This window comes from Eublepharis macularius, chromosome 10 (genome assembly GCF_028583425.1).
Source record: "Eublepharis macularius isolate TG4126 chromosome 10, MPM_Emac_v1.0, whole genome shotgun sequence".
Classification (NCBI taxonomy): domain Eukaryota; kingdom Metazoa; phylum Chordata; class Lepidosauria; order Squamata; family Eublepharidae; genus Eublepharis; species Eublepharis macularius.
In genome coordinates this window covers 96,409,569-96,431,752 of record NC_072799.1, presented here as the reverse complement: position 1 = coordinate 96,431,752, position 22,184 = coordinate 96,409,569, and the positions used below count along the sequence as shown (strand labels likewise).

The window sequence follows — 22,184 nt, the reverse complement described above, 5'->3', positions numbered from 1 at the left end:
GCGTTAAATACCAATTGGGCAACAGCTTGTAAAATTGGAGTTTAATATTCCAACGACTAGATTTATTGGAAGGGGAGTTCCATATCTGTTTCCAATCAGATTCCGAGAAAACCCATTTTAAAGAATCAGACCATTTTTTTTGGTATGGCAGAGGGTCTTTATGTTTCACCCGTAATAATTTGTAGAGGGTTGAAATCGTACCCTGTTTACCATCATTCCCACTCCAAATCATTTCCTCAAAAAGAATTAGGGGCCAAAGCAAATCCTTGGACCTGATCAGCTTGGTGAACAGATGTTTCCACTGAAGATAGCTAAAACAAGATATCCTAATTCCGAATCTTTCTTCCACTATAGATTTATCCAGAATTGTCCCATTTTTAATCCAATTAATAATCATCAATAACCCAGAGTCTTTCCATTCTATGATCAAGTTAAGCCTTGCCTGCAAGAGAGGATCTTTTACTAGTTTGGTCTGGGAAGATACCTTCAAGAAGGAAAGAAACCAAACAGCCAATTCATAAGGTTATAAAATTTATTCAGATCAAGCCTCTTCAAAAAATCATAATACAGATCTCTAAGAAGCCAGATTGTAACATGTGGAAAATGTGAATTACATAGAGTAGAAATCTAGGACTCAGTTTATTTCTATTAATAAAAGGCCAGCAGAAGCAATGTAGCAGTACCTAAGATATGTATTGTCATAGCATAGCAGCAATACATGTAGCAATATTATCATAGCATAGCAAGGTATCTCACCAATCCAAGAGGTCTGTACTGAAGAGAGAGAGTTTCACCTTTTCCTTCTGGACAGTGTACCTGCGAAATAGAGATGAAGTGGAGAGGAAAGTAGTTTCCTTACTTCCCTCTTCTTACCTCCATCATGCTTCTCACGTCCATCTTTATACTCTTTTGGGCACATCTGCCCACCTCTCTCAACCAATCAGATCTCTTGGATTCTATCTCATCTTTGGCAGAAAAAGTCCCATACTTTGCAAAAATCTGCAAAATAACTGGGTCACTTTAACCAGTTTCAGAATTTGCTGTTGGTGTCCAAATTATGACAACTCATCTCAGATACATCAGCATAAATTCTCTGGGTTGATACATCTGCAGCTGGCCAGCACATGTGCAGTTCCCATGTGTGCCTTAAGTCAACTATGTATTCCTTTGCAATATCCATTGCACCATCCGTCCCTACTTTAGATGTGACTGTGTGAATAACTCATCATGACTCCATTTACTTATATAATCACTATCTTGGCAGCTTATATGACTAAGTATGAATATACCTTTATATGGATATATGATTACTGTACGTATATGTATATGTATATGTATATGTGTATGTGTATGTGTATGTGTATGTATATGTATGGTAATACTTATAACTTGTATTAATGAACATGACTACATAACTAACTGATTTCCTTAACTCTAAGTGAAGTTTAGCAACCTGTAAAAAGGAACAAGGCTCTCTCTATTATGGGTTGGGACTAAAGAACTTTACTTTGTTTAAAGAGAGGACCTTTAACTGTTTCTATCAGAAAGAGATACTCTCTATAATGTTGGGGCTTTCCTAACAATAATAAATGACCCTTTTGCTATTACACTTCTTTCCCTGTGTACGTGTGTCAGCAAACAAACTGGGGATTTCCAGTAGAATAGATTGTATTGAGTATGCAACTTTAATAAATATGAATCTTAAAAATTGCAGAGAGGGAAAAGCAAACTGTTAAAAGTGTCCTCATTTTCCTCTCAATCGAATCCCTTCAGCCATTATTTGGGGTCTCTCAGTACAGTAAAAGTCTATTTTTCAAGAATCATTAACTCCATTTGGAGGTTTTAAGTGATCAAGGTTCTTCCGGGCCACCCACCAAAGCAAATTCAAGCCACTTCACATTTCCACTCCACTGTGACCGTGGTTCTCTGCCAGGTTACAGCAACTTTTCTTGCTGAGTCTTCTGTCAATAACGTTTGTCAACAGTGTGGCATAGCCCATTTCCAGAACAAAGGTTGCTTGCTGTGCTGCGTTGTACACAGAGGTCAGCTCAAAGCAACATGACTACAGAACAGCATATAGCAAAGATATATCAACATTTATAGGCTTTGGTCGTAGGTCTAACACCCAGCCTCTAGTTCCTTCCTAAGGTAGTCTCTGCTTTTCACCTCAGCTGGCACATCACTCTGCCAGTGTTTTGTCCTTTGCCGTTTTTGGAGTCTGACAGACTCCTACACACATTGGATGTCAAACGTGCACTGTTTTTACCTGGACAGGACTCTTGCTTTCAGAAAGGACTCTAACCTATTTGTCTCCTTCAGGGGAGCTAAAGAGGACAAAAGGCCACTGCTCAAACCATCTCCAACTGGTTGGTATGGTTCATTAAAGAGGGTTATAAACAATCCAAACAACCCTGCCCTTTGAACGTTAGGGCACACTCTAGTAGAGCCCAATCTACTTCATCAGCATTTAGTTTGGGTGTTCCACTTGTGGACTGGCCACCTGGTCGATGCCGTCCACTTTTATTAGACATAATGCAATTGACGTAGACTCCAGAAGGGATGCTGCAGTCAGCAAAGCAATCCTGAAGAGTCTTTCTTGATCATGAGCAAGACACCTGCCTCCTGGATAAATTAGCTCGGTACTCTTCCATGTGGGACTGCACAGAAGACACTACGATGAAAACAGGGTTGCACTTAACTGATGTTCATCAAGTGTTGTTCTGTGCAGGCACGCATCCCTCCCTCTTTCCCCCTCCCCACTCTGTGCTCTTTAAATATGCTAATTTCTCCTTCTTCACTGGTGGCTTAGTGAACTGAGGGAGGGATCTGCTCGCCCTACCTTTTATAGCCGTACCCACTCAGAAAAGCAGGCAAAAAGGCCGGGCGAGCGTCTCGTGCCTTTTGGAGCTTTGATACATCTGCAGCTGGCCAGCGCATGTGCAGTTCCCATGTGCGTGGGCATGGAAGAACACGCGATGAACAACAGTTACAGGTAGCTGCAACCTTGTTTTCACTCCACCCGTAGGGTACAGCTACCGTTCCATCACAGTAGGCTCCATTTACCCATCCAGCCCTCTTTCTTTCCTCTGAAGCCTGCACTTAAACTCACAATAACAAATTTTTAAAAATAAAACCATATTAGCAAGCAGAAATAAAATCAAGTTAAGTACATTATATGCAAAATATTTCATTATATAAGAAACTGCTCTGGACAACATACTGTTGTCTTTGTCTCCTTCAGGTTCATGTGGAATGTTTTCTACCTTCTCTAGTGCAGTAGAGAATACTATAAGTAACTCTAATTAAAGGGGGCATATACTCAGGAAATTTAAAGAAGTAGTCTTGAAAAAATGAAGTTTTCTTCAAGAAGCTTTAGAGTGAACACCTTAGGTAGGCCTATGAGAATCTTTCATGACTATCTAGCCAAATCCTGGCTGGCTTATACGGAGAGAAGGAAAGAGACTGAGCAGCAAACTAAACCGCTGTTGAAATTGCTCTGAAGTGTGATATGTTGCAAAGATTAGAAAAATGGACTGGACTTGAGGGCACGGCTGCCTGAATCCTCCCACTTTTGGAGAGACAATGTAGCTTTGATCAACGTCTGGAGATTCAATTCCAAAAGCAAGAAAGAGAATCACAGAAAGCATCAGGAAACCAAAAAATGTGCCACGATCAACTTACTAGGACAGTAAAATTAAACCATTAGTCATCACAATAAAGAGTTTATACAATTGATTTAAGAGTGTGTGTTTCCAATGAATCATTTCCAAAAACACACACAGCCAGAACACACTGGGAGCAAATGGTCATCACGTCCTACTGGAGTCTCTGTATGAGCGACTTTGAGCGTCAATATGACTTACTGCAGTAAAATATTGGATTGGATTGTCTTTCTTGTGACTACCATGAGGAAGATTTGTGAAATGGGACTGACTTCTGCTACCTACCCTGTAGTAGTTCACAAACAGAGGAATCCAGAAGACACATCTCTTTACATTGAATTGTCTCCACGGTCGGGGACAGAGGGTGGCGCTGGGGGAGGGGTTGTCCACACGCCAGCCTTTGGTGTGTGGTGTCCCTCAGGGGGCGATACTCCCTCCCCTGTTGTTCAGTCTTTATATGCGCCCCCTCGCCCAGCTGGTGTGGAGGTTTGGACTGGGTTGTCATCAATATGCGGATGACACCCAGTTGTATCTGCTGATGGGCGATCGACCTGCCTCTGCCCCTGATGCCCTGTTGAGAGCTTTGGAGGCCGTGTCTGGATGGGTGGCACAGAGCAGGCTGAAGTTGAATCCCGCGAAGACGGAGGTCCTGTACTTGGGCCGTGGGCGGTCGGAGGAGGGGATCCATCTCCCAGCCTTTGGGGGGGGCACCACTTGTGCCTGTACCATCGGTCAGGAGTTTGGGCATGATCCTGGATCCCTCCTTATCTATGGAGGCCCAGATTGCAACTGTTTCCCGGGATGCTTTTTTCCATCTTCGGCAGGCCCGGCGGCTAGCCCCCTCTCTCTCAGCCCAGGACCTAACAACAGTGATCCATGCAACGGTCACCTCCAGGTTGGATTACTGTAACTCGCTCTACGCAGGGTTGCCCTTGGGTTTGATCCGGAGACTGCAGCGGGTCCAGAATGCTGCTGCGCGTGTTTTGACGGGTGTTCCTTATAGGAGACGTACTACACCAATTCTGCAGCAGCTCCACTGGCTCCCCGTGGAATTCCGGATTCGGTTCAAGGTGCTGGTTTTGAGCTATAAAGCCCTAAACAGACTGGGACCAGCACACCTAAGGGACCTTAATTTGGGAGAAAAAATCCATAAAATGAAAACTTTTACCTTTGATAGTTAATCTCGTTCTAATCTAAGGCAGTGTTCTTGTTAGGTTCTGTAACAAAAGACTGTGACAGCCAATATCTGTTGAAGAAGTGGCGGAGTTTTTTCTTGTACAATGGAAACCTGTCATACGATACTGATGTTCAAGATGGCCTTTTAATAAAAAATCCAGTTGCTCCAAGGATTTCCTCATATTTTGCAAGATGGAGGTAGACAGCAATATGTGAGCGAGAGACAGTGTGGAGTAGTGGCTAGAGTGTCAGACTAGGATCCGGGAGACCCAGGTTCGAATCCACACTCTGTCATACAAGTTTGCTGAATGACCTTGAGCCAGTCACAAACTCGACACCTAAGCTATCTTACAGGGTTGTTGTGAGGGAAAAAATGGAGGCATGGGGGGCATCATGTAAGTCACTTCAGGTCCTTACTGAGAAGAATAGTGGGGTATAAATAAGAAGCTAAATAAATAAATAAATAAATATTGCACAGCAATAAGAATTAGTATTTCTAGAAGTAGTATCTTCTTATTATGACCACATGAGGTTTATGGTTGGCGACAACTGTGGGCTTTGGAGCGAAAATTCAGCTCCCGCTAAAGCAATCCTTTTCACATCAATTCAGACCTACCTTCTGGTCAACTTTGGCACACGGCAGCGTCGGGATGATCTGGTTCTTTCATGCAAAGCGACTGATGCCGGAGCTCTGTTATGACTGGCTGTGTGTTAGGAATACTTTAGGCTCGCCCAAAAATTCATGAACTCCCAAAGCCTATGAGCAGCAATGAAGCGGTCAGGTCTGAGAGCAATCCAGATGCTTTTTATAGCACCTTTTGACATCATATATATATACAAGGCTAGTGATTTACCATCCTGGCCTCAGCAGCCACAACCTAAGGGCAATGCAAGCCGTTTATTACTGTACAAAGCCACTGCCCGCTCACAAATTTCTTCCACACCAGCTGTGATTGTTTATGATCAGATCATTTGTTTAATGCTGTGCCAATGAGCCAGGTTCAAAAGTAACGCTGTCTCTCTTTCCATTTGCAAACTCTTGCAAGTGTCAGCTGAAGAGATACTGAATAAAGTGTGTTAAAAATAAGTTTTTCCTCACCATAGACTGTTGCAGTGCGTGCAACAGAGAGATCACAGAATCCCAGAGTTGGAAGACCTTCTAGTCCAACCCCCTGCCCAATGCAGGAGGAGCCTAAAGCATCCCTGACAAAGACTCATCCAGCCTCTTCTTGAAAACTGCCAGTGAGGGGGAGCTCACCACCTCCCTAGGCGGCTGATTCCACCTCTGAACTACTCTGACCGTGAAAAAGTTTTTCCTAATATCCAGCCGGTACCTTTGTGCATGTAATTTAAGCCCATTGCTTCAGGTCCTATCCTCTGCTGCCAACTGGAACAGCTCCTTGCCCTCCTCCAAATGACAGCCTTTCAAATATTTAAAGAGAGCAATCATGTCCCCCTTCAATCTCCTTTTCTCCAAACGAAACATTTCCAAGGCCCTCAGCCTTTCCTCGTAGGGCTCAGTCGCCAGACCCCTGATCATTCTTGTTGCTCTCTTCTGCACCCTCTCGATTTTGTCCACATCCTTTTTGGAGGCCTCCAGAACTGCACACAGCACTCCAGGTATGGCCTGACCAAGGCAGTATAGAGAGGGACTATGACCTCCTGTGATTTTGATGCAATGGCCCTTTTGATACAACCCAAGACTGAGTTTGCCTTTTTTGCCACCGCATCACACTGACTGCTCATATTTAGTTTACAGTCCACTCTTACTCCAAGATCTCTTTCGCATACACCACTACCCAGAAGTGTATCCCCCATCCTTTATTTGTGCTTCACTTTTTTGTGGCCCAGAGGTAATACTGTGCACTTATTTATCTATTACTTATCTATTACAACTAATTGAGAATCAAATGAGTACTTACTTTCCTGTAAAAGTATTTGAGATTGTGATTAGAGATGGGCACAAACCAGGAAAATGGCAGTTCGTGGCTCGTCGCGTTTCACGAACCACGAACTTACACAAACTTGCCCGGTTCATGAACTGGTTTATTTGGTTAGTGGTCCATCACTTCCAGAGGCCATAGAACGTCCCTCTTAACAGTCAGACTCACAGGGAGTCTTCAATAGACTCTCCTCCAGCCACCGTCCAGGTTTGGTGAAGATTGGATTTCAGATGTCTGAGTTATAGGCCCCCAAAGCAGGTGCCCCAAGGAAAAGTCCATTAGATACAATGGGAGCCATGAATGCCAGTTGACTTGCATTGGCAGCTCCCAGTACCTCAGCCCCCAAGAACCCAATCCAGCAAGATGCCAACTGGTCCTCGGACGTGACCTGGGAGGTCGGCTGCGTGGGGTGACGGGCTCCTGGGGTGGCCCTCCCCCTTCCCCCCAGTGTCTGGGAGGGGGTCACCCACACACCTCCACATAAGGGACATGGATTCTGGGGGTGGCTGTCCCTTCCTCATGGGACCTGCCTGCCTCCTCCTTCGGGACATTGTTGCTGTAGCTGGGGAAACCATGGCTGCAGCAGTCAAACGAGCTTGCTTGTGTGAATGGATTTTTGATGAGGTGGGGGTTGTATAGATGGATGCCCGTCCATGAGGTAGGTGTTGAGCTAAGAGGAAGATCTTTATGAAGGCCAATTGATCCACTAGGGCTGAGTGCAGGTGTGAGCAGCAGGCATGGAGGAGGTCTCCCAGGTGGGAGAAGACCTGCTTGCTCTGTACACTGATGGAAGGCAGGAGAGGAGGTTCATGGCCACAGACGACAGGTCCAGCCAGATGGCAGCTTTATGTGTCCAGTATTCCAGAGGATTGGAGTCAGGAGGCTTAGCAAGGTACTCTCGCACCATCACCTCCGCTGAGTCCTCTGCAAGGGCACGCCTGGCCTCCCTGATGCCACCAACCTCGCAACTCATCACCAAGGACCAGTGTGGGGGTCCTTGTTGGGTGAGGTCTCACAGCCTGGAGCCCTGGGCTCACCCACTTCCTCCACCGCCGCCGCCTCCTCCACCAACAACCCCTCTTCCATGCCCTCTTCTCTCCAGCCACATCACTTCACCCAAAATCTCTGGACCTCTCTGCGGAGGTCCTGCTTCCATCGCTGGAGCTCAGCATTGCCCAAGGCAATGCTGCCCTTTATACGGGGGTCGCAGATGCAGGCCAGTCTGTACACCCCCTCTTGGCAGAGAGGATGCAACCGGGTGGCCATGCCTGCCTGCAACCTCCTCACCAAGTCCCCGACCCTGGAGAGAAGAGCTTCCCCCTGCTTTAGCTCTTTGGCCAGCGCCCAATCTAGCCCACGGATCAAGGGGATGGCTTGTCCCAGGCTGGCTGTTTAGGAGAAGAAGAGATTGGTGGTGTCCTGAAAAGGCTTCCGGACACGGACCGTTTGAGAGAGGGCTAGCCAGTCTGTGGAGCTAATGCAGAGCTCCTCTACCCCCTGCAAAATGGGCACAAAGAACATGATATCCTGCACGTTTCTTTGCTCCACCAGATGAGCTATCATTACATAGGTAGAGTTCCAACAGGTGGGCATGTCCTGGAGGAGCTAGTGCTCAGAACCCCCCCCCCCTTTCCTGCCTCTCATACAGCTTGCTGAAAGATTTAATACTGCAGGGAAAGTGGGCAGCCAGACGCCGGGAGCTGTCCAACAAGGCATGTGTGGCCAACGTTCCCCAATCCCAGGTGGGCTTGATGGTGCTACCCAGCCCAAGACCATCCCTCATGACCAGGTTCATCTTGTGTGCCAGGCAGACAATGCTCTCAAGGGATGCGGCATTCAGGGCTGCCACCATGTTTTTACCAGCGTCCATGACCATGGAGCCATGGGTGACATTACCTATAGGCACCCATTCCCTCAGTCCAGACTTGATTGTGGCGGCAATGTTCTTCCCCATGTGGTCCTCATCTATCCCCCACTCCTGGAGCAGAACTGCTCTGTAGCCTGGTGGCAGGGCTGTCCCCTCCTACCAGGGCCCTGATTTTTCCCTGGTGGCTTGGAGGTCCTCCAGTTGCCACCAGTGGGCAGTGAGGTGAGGTATCTGTGCTGATAGCTGCTCCACAGGTCCACTGTGAAGTCCGCGGTCTGCTTTTGTCTCTGGACAACTCATTCTTGACCAGCTCTGCCACACAGTTGTAGATGGAGGACAAGACTCACCGGCCAATTGTCCACCACGAGGGCATAGTATATCAGAGGGCGAAATGACTCAGCACCAAGCAAAAGCCCACACCCTCCACAATGGACAAAGGTACTCCATCCAGGGTAATCATCTCAGCCACCACACGAGCGCTCACCTCCTGAACCCTCCTCCTATTTCTTTTGTTTGGCAGTACCACCAACCCCGAGGGAACAACCTCCTGAAGGGGAGCCTGCCTGGACATTCCTCTCCCATCCCCAGCACCCTTGGTGTGAGTCTTCCTCCTTGGGGTGGACTCCCGTTCCCCTCCCCCTTCTCCCTGCTCACAAGCCTTCTTTGTCCCCCCTCTGGATGGTTCTCGTTGCTCCAGAGGGAACAGACTCGGGTAGTGCCTCTGTAGATGCCTGTGGAAGGTGGTGGGCTACAGGTGGTTGGGGTCTGAGCCCCTAAGCACCTGGGCATCACAGGCCGGACAATGCACCACACAGCGGTCATTGTGGAGGGTTAGGAAGTGCTGCCAAAGTGTGGGCCTTAAACGGGGACTGGGAGTTGGTGGGTATGGAGGCTTAACTGCCATTGTGTGTGGCTGGGCTGGGAGGACTGAGTGAGGGGTGGACTGCAGGCAGGGGCAGCCTCAAGTGATTGGGATGTGGAGGAGCTGGATGTTTCTCCATGACCCCCCGATGTACCCTGAGATCCCTCCTCCTCCTGAAAATGTTTTAGCAGCTGCTCTTCTCCTGGAGCCTTCTGCCTCCTCCTTGATCCCCAAAAGTGGATCTGGAAGAAGAGGCTCTGCCTCTGAGACCTCCCCACTAGTGCTGGGCACCAGTGGGCTGGAAGGATCGGTTTGGGTCTTCCCCCCACGACCATCCTTGCCCCACAAGCTAACTCTCATGGTGCTAATGGGCATTGTGGTTGTTAAGCAGCACTGTGTTGGCCCTCAGGCAAGGAATCCTCGAGGCTTGGCCCCGGAGCCTGGCAGTGGCACAGAGACTGGGGTGCTCTATAGAAGAGCCCTCAGCTGAGAAACTCACTAGGCTTGGCCCCGGAGCCTGGCAGTGGCAGAGAAGCAGGTGTTTCAGAGCCCTGACGCCCAAAATCTCAAGCACAAGGTTCAAATGCCTCTCTCTGTGCCTCAAAACCCAACCACAGTTCTTCCCTCTCTGCCTGCCTGCTGGAAACTGAAACCACTTGCCTGAGATCTGGGGGTTATACATCCTTCTGCTCTCACAGAGCAGAATGGGAGCTCTCTGGTTGGCAGCCAGAGCTGCCTATCAAGCTTTGGAGGACTGCTATTGGTGCTCCCAGGGCTGCAGAAGGCTTGCAGAAGACCGCCCCACTGTTGCCTGTGAAATAGATTGGTTGGTGCCAGGCTGTCTGCAGTGACAGGCCAAAAAACGAACCAAACAAACTGCCTAAAAAATCATAGCAGTTTGTCATGGTTCATCAGAAATGCAGTCTGACGAACTACTGGTTCATGAACCAGTCCCGTTTGTGACAAACTTTGGTTCGTATTCTGGTTTATGCCCATCCCTAGTTGTGATGCTAGTTCAGAGTGTTGTTTTCATCTTTTGCAGGGCAAGAGTGTCTTAACTGGTGGACTTGGTGCTTTGGAATTCATTGGCAAGAAAACCATGAATGTCCTGGCAGAAAGCGATCCTGGATTTAAGAAGACCAAAACTCTGATGGAAAGAACGGTTTCCTTGTCTCAGGTGATAATTAAGATGTAGAAAATGGCTTGTTTATTGTGGCTCAAGGCAGCTTACAATTCCAGTCTTGGCAACTGTGTTCTGTGATAATCATGGTGTTGTTTTTATTGTGATTTTAAAATGTATTTGTATTTGCTGTAACCCGCTCTGAGCCTGCATGTGGGGAGGGCAGGCTAGAAGCCTAATAAATGGATGAATGAAGATTAAAAACATACAAAATACACCACCTCAAAAAACTCCTGCTTCCTGAGATGTATAACTCAGTCAGTAAAGATTATTGTTGCATATTTGATGCGTTCAATATTTGGGCGGAGCCGACGGGCGTGTACCAGCAATATATTTCCCGTTTCGTATGCAACACTTTTTCACAGGCTCATTATAACCATTACAACCACGATGGCTAATTACCGTTGAATGACTACACCAGATGGTGAATAACTTGTGATACTGCTTGTTATATTGTCGTGGTTATAATGAGCCTGTGAAAAAGTGTTGCACACTTTTGTATGACTGAGTTGTACATCTATGCAAGAAGGAAGAAGCAGTCGGTCCTTCTGCAACCACTTGACCACGGAAGCATCTTCTTACACTTAAAAAAGAAGGAAGAGTTAACCTTTGTACTTGATTGTACTGGGATTTATTACTTACCAATGGTGTTTGATATACGATTCTATGACCTCTTCTATTTAATGATTGCAATGTTACTTGAGGTAGATTCTTCATATTTATAGATTGTGTGATACACTATATAGCACTTTCAGCACAAGTAGCACTTTATAGTAATAAAATAGGAATTTTCCAGTAATTCGGTTTTCTAATTGCTCTTCTCCTCCGAGGGGCCTTTCTGTTTTGCCTATCAAGTTCGGAGGAACCCTTCTTCTTTGGTCAGGAGCAATAGATTGGACACAAAGCGACTTAGAAAAATTGGATCAAAAAACCACAAAAAAATAATGAACATGCATCATCTTTACACCCAAAAAGTGATGTTGACAGGCTATATTTACCATGAAACATTGGTGGAAGAGGACTGCTACAAGTATATCAGGTGGTGGAAGAAGAAAAAAGAGGGCTGAATGATTACATCAGTAGAAGTACAGAAAAATTAATGTGAAAACAGAGAACATATTTAAAATAACTGAAACAAAGGCTGAATACAAGAAGAAATAGTTTGAGAATAGATTAAATGGCTGGAAGAACAAACCCTTACAGGGGCAACATCTAAAAAATATTGAAGGAAAAAAGTGACAACAGCCTAACTTGGGCATGGTTGAAGATGGGTACAATCAAGAAAGAAACTGAAGGTCTGATCTTCGCAGCACAAGAACAAGTATTGCAAATGAATGTTATGAAAGCCAAAATTCAGAAAATCAGTGAAAATCCAAAATGTCGACTTTGCCAGGAAAAAGATGAAACTGTGTCCCACCTTATCTCTGAATGCAGCAAAATTGCACAGATGGACTACAAAGCTAGACATGACAGAGTTGCAAAGCTGATTCACTGGTCGTTGAGCAAAAAGTATAATCTGCCAGTATCAAAGAATTCATAGGAACATCAGGTAGAAAAGGTGCTAGAGAATGAACAAGTCAAGATATTGTGGGATTTTAGAATACAAACTGATTAACACCTTGAACACAATACACCAGACATAACAGTTGTGGAAAATCGAAAAGTTTGGATAATAGACATTGCAATTCCGGGGGATGCCAGAGTCGAAGAAAAAGAACAAGAAAAAATGATTAAATATACAGATCTGGCGATAGAAACCACCCGACTATGGAAGAAGAATGCAGCAGTAGTCCCCATTGTCATCGGGGCACTTGGAAGTATTTCAAAAAAAATTTGCAACTGCCTTTAGTTATTCTATTTAGATTCTGCCATGGAGGAGAGGGGTCACACCCAGCCTGGATTGTGCATTCCACCTCCTTCATGAACTTATTTACATTTACATGACCCTTACTCCTAGCACCCTCTCCCCCCCTCCCCTCACCACCTATATATCTCTGGTCAGTTTCTTCATACCCTCCATTCATCTGATGAAGAGAGCTGTGGTTCTCGAAAGCTTATGCTACAATAAAGTTGGTTAGTCTTTAAGGTGCTACTGGACTCTTTGCTATTTTGCTACTGCAGACTAACACGGCTAACTCCTCTGGATTCACTCCCTGTAGGCTTTCAACTTGAAGAAGCGGTACTACTTTTATATGCGCAGAAATGGAAAGTACAAGAAATACCAATACAGAAGATTGGATTTACAAATTGCTGTACATGGCTGAGATGGATAAAATGACAAGAAAACTCAAAGACCTTGATCCAGGAGAATATATTGCAGACTGGGGGAAATTGAAACAATATCTAGAAAAAAATGGGATGTGAAAGGAGGACTGTGGCAGTTTGAGAACTATTAATTTGTGATTTCTTAAATAGAAGAGAGAAGTAACTTTACCACTAATGGGAAAATTTAGCTATTAATTAACCTAAGCTAGTATTACTATTAAGAGACTTTATCAAAAATATACAGTTTAAATAGTGATGTAGAGAATGGATATATTAGTGGATTTGATAGAGTATATATAAGAGAATTTGAATATGTTTAGAGTAAGAGATATAATACATATATGATTTAGAAGAATTTAATGGAAAATAAGTTAAGTAATAAGATAGGTTAAGGGTTGGAAAGCTGTTGGAAGTCTATAAGGAGCGGGGGGGAAGGGTGGGGGTTGAAATAAATTAGGTATGATGGGGAATGTATGTAATAACTATGTACTCACCAATAAAAAATTTTTAAAAAAACTTGAAGAAGCGGTACTGATAGGTGATTGTCTGGCCGGAAGAACAGGAGGAGACTGTTTTCATGACCCTCAAGGGCTCTTCTAGTTCTGGAAGGTGCCCTTTGGACTCCATGGGGCAGCCACAACCTTCCAGCTGCTGGTGGGGCCAGGTCTTGATGGGATGCCACTCCTTTGCACTGGCATACATTGATGACATTATTGTGTTCAGCCCAGACTGGGCATCCCACTTGCAACACCTGGCAGCAGTCCTGATGGCATTACGCCTAGTGGGGCTGAAGACCAACCCCATGAAAAGCTGGATTGGGTTCCAAGAACTCTAGAACCTGGACTTCATGGTGGGGGACAGGCTGCTTTGCCCCAAAAGGTGGCATCCCTGACAGATGCCCCCCCCCCCAGCTAACCTCCAAGAAACAAGACGTATGCCTCCTGGGCTTACTGGGTTATTACAGCCGTTTCATGCCCGACTCCATGAACAAGGCCATGACACAAACAGCTTGCCTTGGGAAGGGGATGCCTGACCAGATCCAATGAACCCCAGTATGAAAGGATGCCTTCTGCAATCTCCAGCTCACCCTGACAAGAAGTACCACCCTGTGGAACCTCGACAGCAAGTGACCCTTCAGAGGTCACAAAGTCCCCATTCAGTTCCTGAGTAGAAAGCTGCAACCACCAGAGAAGCACTACGCAACAGCAGAGTGCAAAGCCCTGGAGGTCAAGTGGGCAGTGGGGGCCACTTCCCTAGTGTGGCCTGCGCAGCAGGAAGCGGCTTCTTCAGATCCAGCTGACACTGAGAGTCGTCTGGAGGTCCTCAGGAGTCACGTATGTCCACCGACCTCTTTGGATCCACCCTTCGAGGTTCTTCCAGATGAGGATGGGTTCCTCTTCAACCACCCTCCTGCTAATTCCATCGTTACAGAAACCCAGCGAAGCGAGGGTCTTCCACAGGGTGCTGATCATTCTGCCGCCACAGATAAGAGGGTAGGAAGCTTGATATTTGGGGGGCTCCTCAGCCCAACATTTCTGTATTGGCAATTATGAAGCCATTATGGCCAGTACCAGTTGTTTCTTGTCCTTGATGAGAAACAGCATCTCCAAGGAAAAGGCCTCCAGCTTTCAAAGTAACAAATTCTCATCGCGAGACACATTGGGGATTGCTCTGCACGAGCGACGGCCTCTGCCGTTGTGATTCAGAGGCATGCGTGGCTGAGATCCACCGCGTTAGCCCCACACAAGAGGTTAAGGGTCGAAGCTCTACCCTTCGGGGGAAATATTTTTTGTCAACCACTGACAATGCATTTAAGGAAATAAAGGGTGATAAGGTGACTGCTAGGTCATTAGGGATTTCCCCGGTCATTCCATACAAATACTGGTTCCCTTCTAGACCTTATCCTTATTACAACCCCCGATACAATTGGTTTCCGTCTTAACCAAACCAGCTTTTTCCTCAGAACCAGCAACATGCTGTTTCTATGGTTCCATCCGACCAACCTTGATGGAGATATTACTGTCACAGTCTAAGGATGGTTCTAATTCTCCCAGAGAGCAGTCGGGCTCCACCAAACAGAGTTTTTGATGCCAAGTCGTTTTTTCCCTCTGTCAGTCAATCCCTGCCCTTTCCTGCAGTGGAGAAAATTACCTGAGAGCTCTGGACACTGTCAGTAGTTCAGAAAGGTTACTCTCTGGAGTTCAAATCCATTTCTCTGAACATTTCTCCCCAGACGAACCCCTTCCTGCCTCAAGCAATTTTGGTGAAGGAGCTACACAGCCTATTGCTGAAACAAGTAATAGAACTGGTTCCATTCTCCAGTTCCGGTGGGGTTTATTCCCACTATCTTATGGTGGACGAAATGTCAGGGGGCTCCCTCCCCATCTTAGAGCTCTGTTTTGTAAACAAATTTACTGTTCCAAGAAAGTTCAGAATGTTGTTGTTAAAAGATGTTTTACCCCTCTTAAAAAACCACACTTGGTTCGTTACAGTGGTCTTAAACAATGCCCCAATATATGTTTCACGTCCCAATATATGTTTGTTACAGAAATTTTCTGTTTTCAATGCAGTTCCGAAAGATACCAATACAAGGTCCATCCTTTCAGCTTCTCCTCTGCCCCTCAGGTGTTCACCAAGGTTATGACAGTAGTGTAGAAGTAGAAGTATTCTTTATTACAGCACTTAGCCAGTACATTTACCGTAAAAATTTAAGTGCACATTTTACAACTATTAAAACATGAAACATATGAGTATATACAATTTGAAAACATAATTTCCTAATATCTATCAAAATTATGGCAGTAGTGGTCGGCCACCTCAAGGTTGCGCTGTATTTCCGACTGGCTTATCGTCAGCCAGTCCAAAGAGTTTGTCTCTCATCACACCCCATTAGTACAGTCACCCTCCAACAATTGGGTCTGAGGGTCGTTTTGGAGAAATCCTCGTTGGTTCTACAACAGAGGGTAACATTTATTGGAGCAGTACTGGACTCCACAATAGCTTGAGTTTTTCCCACCAAGAAATTTATAACTCGGTGGGCTTTTCAGACATCAAAGCGCTAGGGAAATTTAAAAAAACTGTTAGGTTTTATGTCCTCTCTGATAGTTCGGTTTGCCAGACTCTGGGGCAGGCGTGGGGTGGCCCCGGACAACAGGGTTGCACCTACCTGTAACTGTTGTTCATTGAGTGCTCTTCTGTGCAGGCACACATCCGTCCCTCCTTCCCCCACTGTGTGCTCTTTAAATATACTAATCTCTCTTTGCTGGCGGCTTAGTGAACTGAGAGAGGGATCTGCCAACTCAAAAAGCACGCTAAAAGGCTGGGCAAGCCTCTTGGGCCTTTTGGAGCTTTGATACATCTGCAGCAGGCCTGCATGTGCACAGTTCCCATGTGTGCCTACACAGAAGAACACTCAATGAACAACAGTTACAGGTAGTTGCAACCCTCCTTTTTACACCATAAAGGAGAATAGTCTTCCAAGAAGGCCTCCTGCCCGAACATCATTGAAATTAATGGGACAAAGTGAAAATACATACACATTCTCATGCATTATAAACATCTTTATTTTTTCTCTTTGTAAATAGAACTGAACAGTGCAGTCCTATGCAAGGTTACTCTAGTCTAAGCCCATTGAAATCAATAGGCTGATGGGCTTAGACTGGAGAAACTGTGTAAGATTGTAATGTATATTTATGTCAGTTCTAGGGACGGCAAACCCCTCACAGCAAGCACTCCAGTGCATTGGTTGAAAAGGTTTTTATTCAGAGAGCCATTAAGTTCATGGGTACATCCATAGATGAGTAAGTTGGCAGGAATGGTTATACAAGCATATGCACTATTGATATATGGAGCACAATTCCCCCCTCCCTCTGAGCAGTTAGCATTTAGGCGCAAAAATCCTAAAAAGTTCCATGAGAACATAATAGCTTTGTCTGGACAGAGAAGATTACAAGGAATCAAAACTCCCTCTTTCCCTTGTGAAGAGTTACAGTACAGCTGCAAGGTCAACAAGCATACTTTCAGAGATAGCGGGCTGGCTACTTTCTCTGAGCAATCAGCATGAGTACTTTCGTTTTCAGGCAGGCCCAGGATGGCATGATTATAGTGGCTACATTGTATGAGCATGGCATGACAGCACACAGTGTATCAATACAGTGAACAGATCAGATGCATGAATGGCATGAATGGCATGACGTTATATGATGTTTGCCTAATGTTGTATCTGAAGGTACAAGGAACTTTGCAGACAAGCCAGCTGTATAGTCACCACCACTATGGGGGAAAACCATACAGACAATGTAGCTTAAAATGTGTTACTAGGAATATTTTAGCAAAAAAAGATGAAGCATTTTCACATCTGCTGGCATGAGCTGCCCTCCCCCCGATTTTGTTATTATTGCCTAGAGAAACCGAGTCTCATGGTTATAAAACCTGTCAAAATCTGTTGTGCAGCCAATAAAACCGCAACCATGCTCTGTCTTTCTGCAGCTCTTGCGAGAAGCTAAAGAGAAAGAGAAACAGAGACTAGCCCAGCAAGTCTCATTGGGAAGGACAGCACACTACGGGCTGCTTTTTGATGAGTTTCAAGGTCTGTCTCATCTGGAAGCTCTGGAAATTCTGTCTAATGAAAGTGAAGCCAAGGTACAGTATATCGACTGCATAAATCAAGATAACAAGGATGTTCACTGGAACATATTTTTTTGAGAATTGTTCCCTGTAAGGTAGAAATCCTGTCTCTAGGAATCACCCTTATACGATAGATGCGCCAAGGATTTCCATTCATTCATTTCATGTGACTTTGTGTTCTGCTCCTTTCTGGCTCCTGCCAAGTGGTTTTACGAAGTGGGAAGGGGCAGGAGGGCTCTTCCCCAGCAGAGTGTCTGATTGGCTGCTGGAAGTCAGGAGGGGTGTTCAGTCAAAAACCAGGCTTGTTTCAGAGGAGCGGCAGCAACAGTCGCAGGGTCGTGTTCTGCATAACAAAGAGAATTGCTGCTGTCGCTCCCCTTCCGACCTGTTCGGGGGGGGGATGGTGGAGGATAAACCCTTTCTTTCCTGCCGGCTTCCTTTTCTCCCGAGCTCACCACTGCAGCTTGGGAAGAGAACAAGCTGGCTGGCATGTGCAGGGGAGGAAAGGCCCTTCTTTTCCTCATCATGCCTTCGGTACGGTCCAATGAGAAAGAAGAGGGGCTGCACCAAGGCAAAAGGAAGAAGGTGCAAAAGGAAGAATTCTTTAATAGGAAGTAACCCCGACACGTTTTGCATCAGCTTTGTCAGTGGGATCTTCAGGATTCCTTTTAACATCTGTTCCTTTCGTGCACTTACTGCGTTCCCAGGCCAGCCACAGAAGTTCTAGACCTCCTGGAAGCAGGAGGCGCTCACCTAGCCTTTTCATGCGCTTTCCCCCCAGGTGCGGCTTTAAAAGGCAGGACGAGCGGCTCCCTCCCTCAGTTCTTCTTTTGCCACCGCTGAAGAAGGACGTCTCTCATCTCTGCCCTTCGGATCCATCTTGCTTTACACAAGTTAGGGCCTTCGGTTCCATGGATCCTCTTCAAGAAATGTTCTCATTGTGAGACAAAGAGGGCCCAATCGAATGGGCATGACAGATGCTTCTTCTATCTGGGCAAAGGCCATGACGCCTAGCAGTGTGCCGTCTGCAGACAATTCACACCCAAAGCGCACCCTGAAGGGCTCTACCAACTCAGGTCACAGTGCCGCAGGTCAAGAACTGCAGCTCCCAGAACGAGCCTCCTCAGTTTCATCAGGATATTCAGCACCTGACCCGGCTCAGAAGGATCAGCCGGTTCCAGGTGTGTCTTCCTCGGTTCCACCTCAGTGCCAGTCAGAGCCACCTGTGAAAAAGGCTAAGCTTAAGTCAAAGCATGTCAATAAACCCTCGACATCGAAGCCACACAAGAAGAAGAAATCCTCTCCTTTGAGCCTGACCCCTTCAGTTTCAACGCGTCCACCCAAGGTTCCAGGAATCCCATCTCCAACTCCCAGGCGTCACTCTGCTTTGACTCCATCTCTGTCAGAGGGTGACATTCCTGAAGTCATCAAATCATCTACAACCATTTCCCTATTGCTACCCCCTCCAATACAGCCTGAGGAGAGGCAGAGAGGTCCCTTGGTTCCATCTGACAATAACAGTCATAGAATCATAGGGTTAGAAGGGACCTCTCGGGTCACCCAGTCCAACCCCCTGCACAATGCAAGAAATCCACAACCACCTCCCCTCCCCCACACACACCCAGTGACCCCTGCTCCGTGCCCAGGAGATGGGAAATCACCTGGAACCGGCTCATCATCAAAGATGCTGTCGGTTCCATTACTCTCCATATGGTTCCCCTTATCGTGATGCATATGGATATGAAGGCTCACTGGACATGTACCCACCTTCCCATGATGAGGACCCCTGTGTATCAGTTCACGCAGAATCAAAGTGGGGGGGAAAGTCTGCATCAGTTTCTACCCTGGCTCCAGAGATGACGCTGCTCCGAAACCGACGTGGAACCTTGTCGCACAGTCTGACGATGACTCCAACGTCAATTCAGATTTTGCACTGGAACCTTCTCCACCAGAATTCCTTATTGAGGACTCTGCCGTTTTGCCAAGTTAGTATCTCTGCTTGTACCCTGAGCAGTTAGTTCACATGATGAGACCTTTGGAAGTCGAGGTGAACTGCTCTGCTCCAACCTCTTCGGAGCGGGTCTTCAGGGTCCTTCACTTGGAAGCAGCCAGACCGGTCGTGTTTCCGATCCTGAAGAGGATGCTTAACATGACCAAAGGTGTGTGGTTCAGATCCAGCTTCAATCCAGCAACGTCAAAAAAGCTAGACAGCATGTATAAGAACAAACAAGAAGGGCCAGGTGTTCTCTTTATTCACCCTCCCTGCCAAGTTCTTCCAAAGGCCTCCAGAAAAGCATAGGCCACTCGGCTCCAATCGGTAAAGAAGGCAGGAAATGAGACGTGCTTGGTAGAAAGGTTTATGCTTCTGCAACTATCATGCAGCTTCTGAGGCTATCATGGCTCACTACTAATTTTCCTTGTGTGAAAAGATAGGCCCGTATCAGGATTTAATTCCTGGTGACAAGCAAAGGCTCACTAAGGTCTTGCAAGGAGAAGGTCTAAGGCTCTCCTAACAACAGATTAACGTGGCCAGGCATATTGGGGTCTCTCTTGGAACTTCAAGGCCACGTTCTCAGGCCTGCCAAGAAATTGTAACCAAAACACCTGCAATGTGAACAGCTAGCAACCAGTCAGCAAAACAGGTTCCCTCTGCATGTTCTCAGAGGTACACGACACACTGTAGCAAGGAATCCATAACATATGACAGATCTGCTGGAGGCGTATCTGACAGTCTCCATTTTTCACTTGAATTGGGACATTGTCTGACCACTACACCTAAGGATGACACAAAGACTTTTACACACTCTGAATGTTAAACATGCTTTGTGCTTCTATTTGGACAGGACAGCTCCTTTTCTGAAGGACCCTAATCTCTTTGTGTCATTTAAAGGGCCCCAAAAGGGCCAGAAAGTCCTCCACGCAGACTATTTCGAATTGGATGGTGTGGCTCATGAAGACTTGTTATAAACAGTCTACACAACCATCCCCATTGCAGATAAGAGCACATTCTACAAGGGTTCAATCTACCTCATTAGCTTTCAAATTGGGCATCCCTTTCATCAAATTCTCTAAGGCAGCCAACTGGTCTATGCTGACCATGTTCATCAAACATTATGCCATTGATGCAGACTCCAGTACAGATGCAGCTGTTGGCAGAGCAGACCTGAACAGTCTTTTCCATTAAAGCGCTTCCCACCCTCCTCCTGGGTAAGAGAGGTCTCTAATCTCTCGTGTGGAACTGCACGGAAGACATGCCGACGAAAACAAGGTTGCGCTTGACTGTCGTCCATTGAGTGGTCTTCTGTGCAGGCACACGTCCCTCCCTCCATCCCTGCCGTGAGCTCTTTTTTCTTACCTACCTTCTACATCAGCTGCTTAGAGAACTGAAGGAAACCACTCGCCTCGCCTTTTATTGCCATGTCTGGAAAGCGTGCTAAAAGGTTAGGTGAACGCCTCGCATCTCTAGGAGCTTTAGAACGTCTACATTCTGAAGGTCCACCCAGTGAACAGCAGTTAAGGTGGGTGCAACCCTCTCTGCTTACTCCGACCGGCAGGCTTCCTCTCACCCCAGCCACTGCCAGGACAGGAGCAGGCGGGCTAGCAAGGGTGGGGAGAGCAAGCCTGCCCTTTCCCGCACGTTCCAAAGGTTCCTGCTGCACAGGGAAGGAAAACGCCCGTCCTTGCCCTTCCCTTCCAAGCTCACTGGCTTCCCAACACCCTCAGCGCTTTTGCTGAACACTGGTCAGTCCAAATGAGTATGGGATGGGGAAGGCAAGGAGGGAGCTGGCAGGGTGCAGGGACCCTTCTGAGGATTGAGCCTTCCGAAGGAGGCCTGCCTGTGCTGCTTTCTTCTGTTCTTCAGAATAGCCTTCTCCCCCCACAGCCGTCTGTATCCTGATGCTTTTATTTTCTCTTGCTCCACCCCTTGACTTACATATTATTAAAAATTCACCTTTCTGTCCACCATGTTTCAGTTCCCTCTATGTGTGGTCCTCCCATGTTGTATTGCTTTTCTTTTCTCTTTCCTTGCGTATTGTTAAAAATTCCCCTACGTGTCCCCTGCACTTCGGTTTCCTATGGATGTGTGTGTGATTCTGCACCCCACGCCCACCCCGGCTTCCTCTCTCTCTCTTATTATTCCTCTTCTCTCCCTCCTCGCTTCATCTTTCTCTTGGTACGCAGGTGTGTCTTTTATTCCCCTCCCCTTGGGTTTCTTCTCTCTGTTTTTATAATTTACTCCTTTTTTCTCCTGCTCATGATATGCTCTTAACTACTTTTGTGGGGTTTCATTGTATCCTCTCCATTATATCATGGCACAGATCTGGTTTGAGTGGTTGGTATAATGCAGATAATGGCTTTGTGTAAAGTACGTTACCTGTGCGACTAATAGAGATATTCTAAGAAACTCAGTGGGACTTGCTTGTGACTAAATATGACCGAGTTGCTTGGCTAAAATGCTTAATTGTCATCATGATTACTAGTAATAGTGCAGGTTAAAAAAACAGGGATCCTGTAAAGAGGATAGTCAGGGGAAGAAGCGTTCTTCCCTTTTCGTCTTGCATAAGAGTGTTAAAAACCTGCAAAATGAAAACAGATATTGCCT

General features: G+C 46.3%; 1 protein-coding gene across 1 annotated transcript in view; it reads left to right on the top strand.

Moving 5' to 3' along the window:
- FAM114A1 (family with sequence similarity 114 member A1) overlaps positions 1–22,184 on the top strand; it is a 73,850-nt gene that overhangs the window by 18,757 nt on the left and 32,909 nt on the right. The window contains exons 7-8 of the mRNA XM_054990678.1: positions 10,553–10,687; positions 17,444–17,596. Of these exons, the coding sequence (XP_054846653.1) occupies positions 10,553–10,687; positions 17,444–17,596 (288 nt within the window). The remainder of the gene's footprint in view (positions 1–10,552; positions 10,688–17,443; positions 17,597–22,184) is intronic.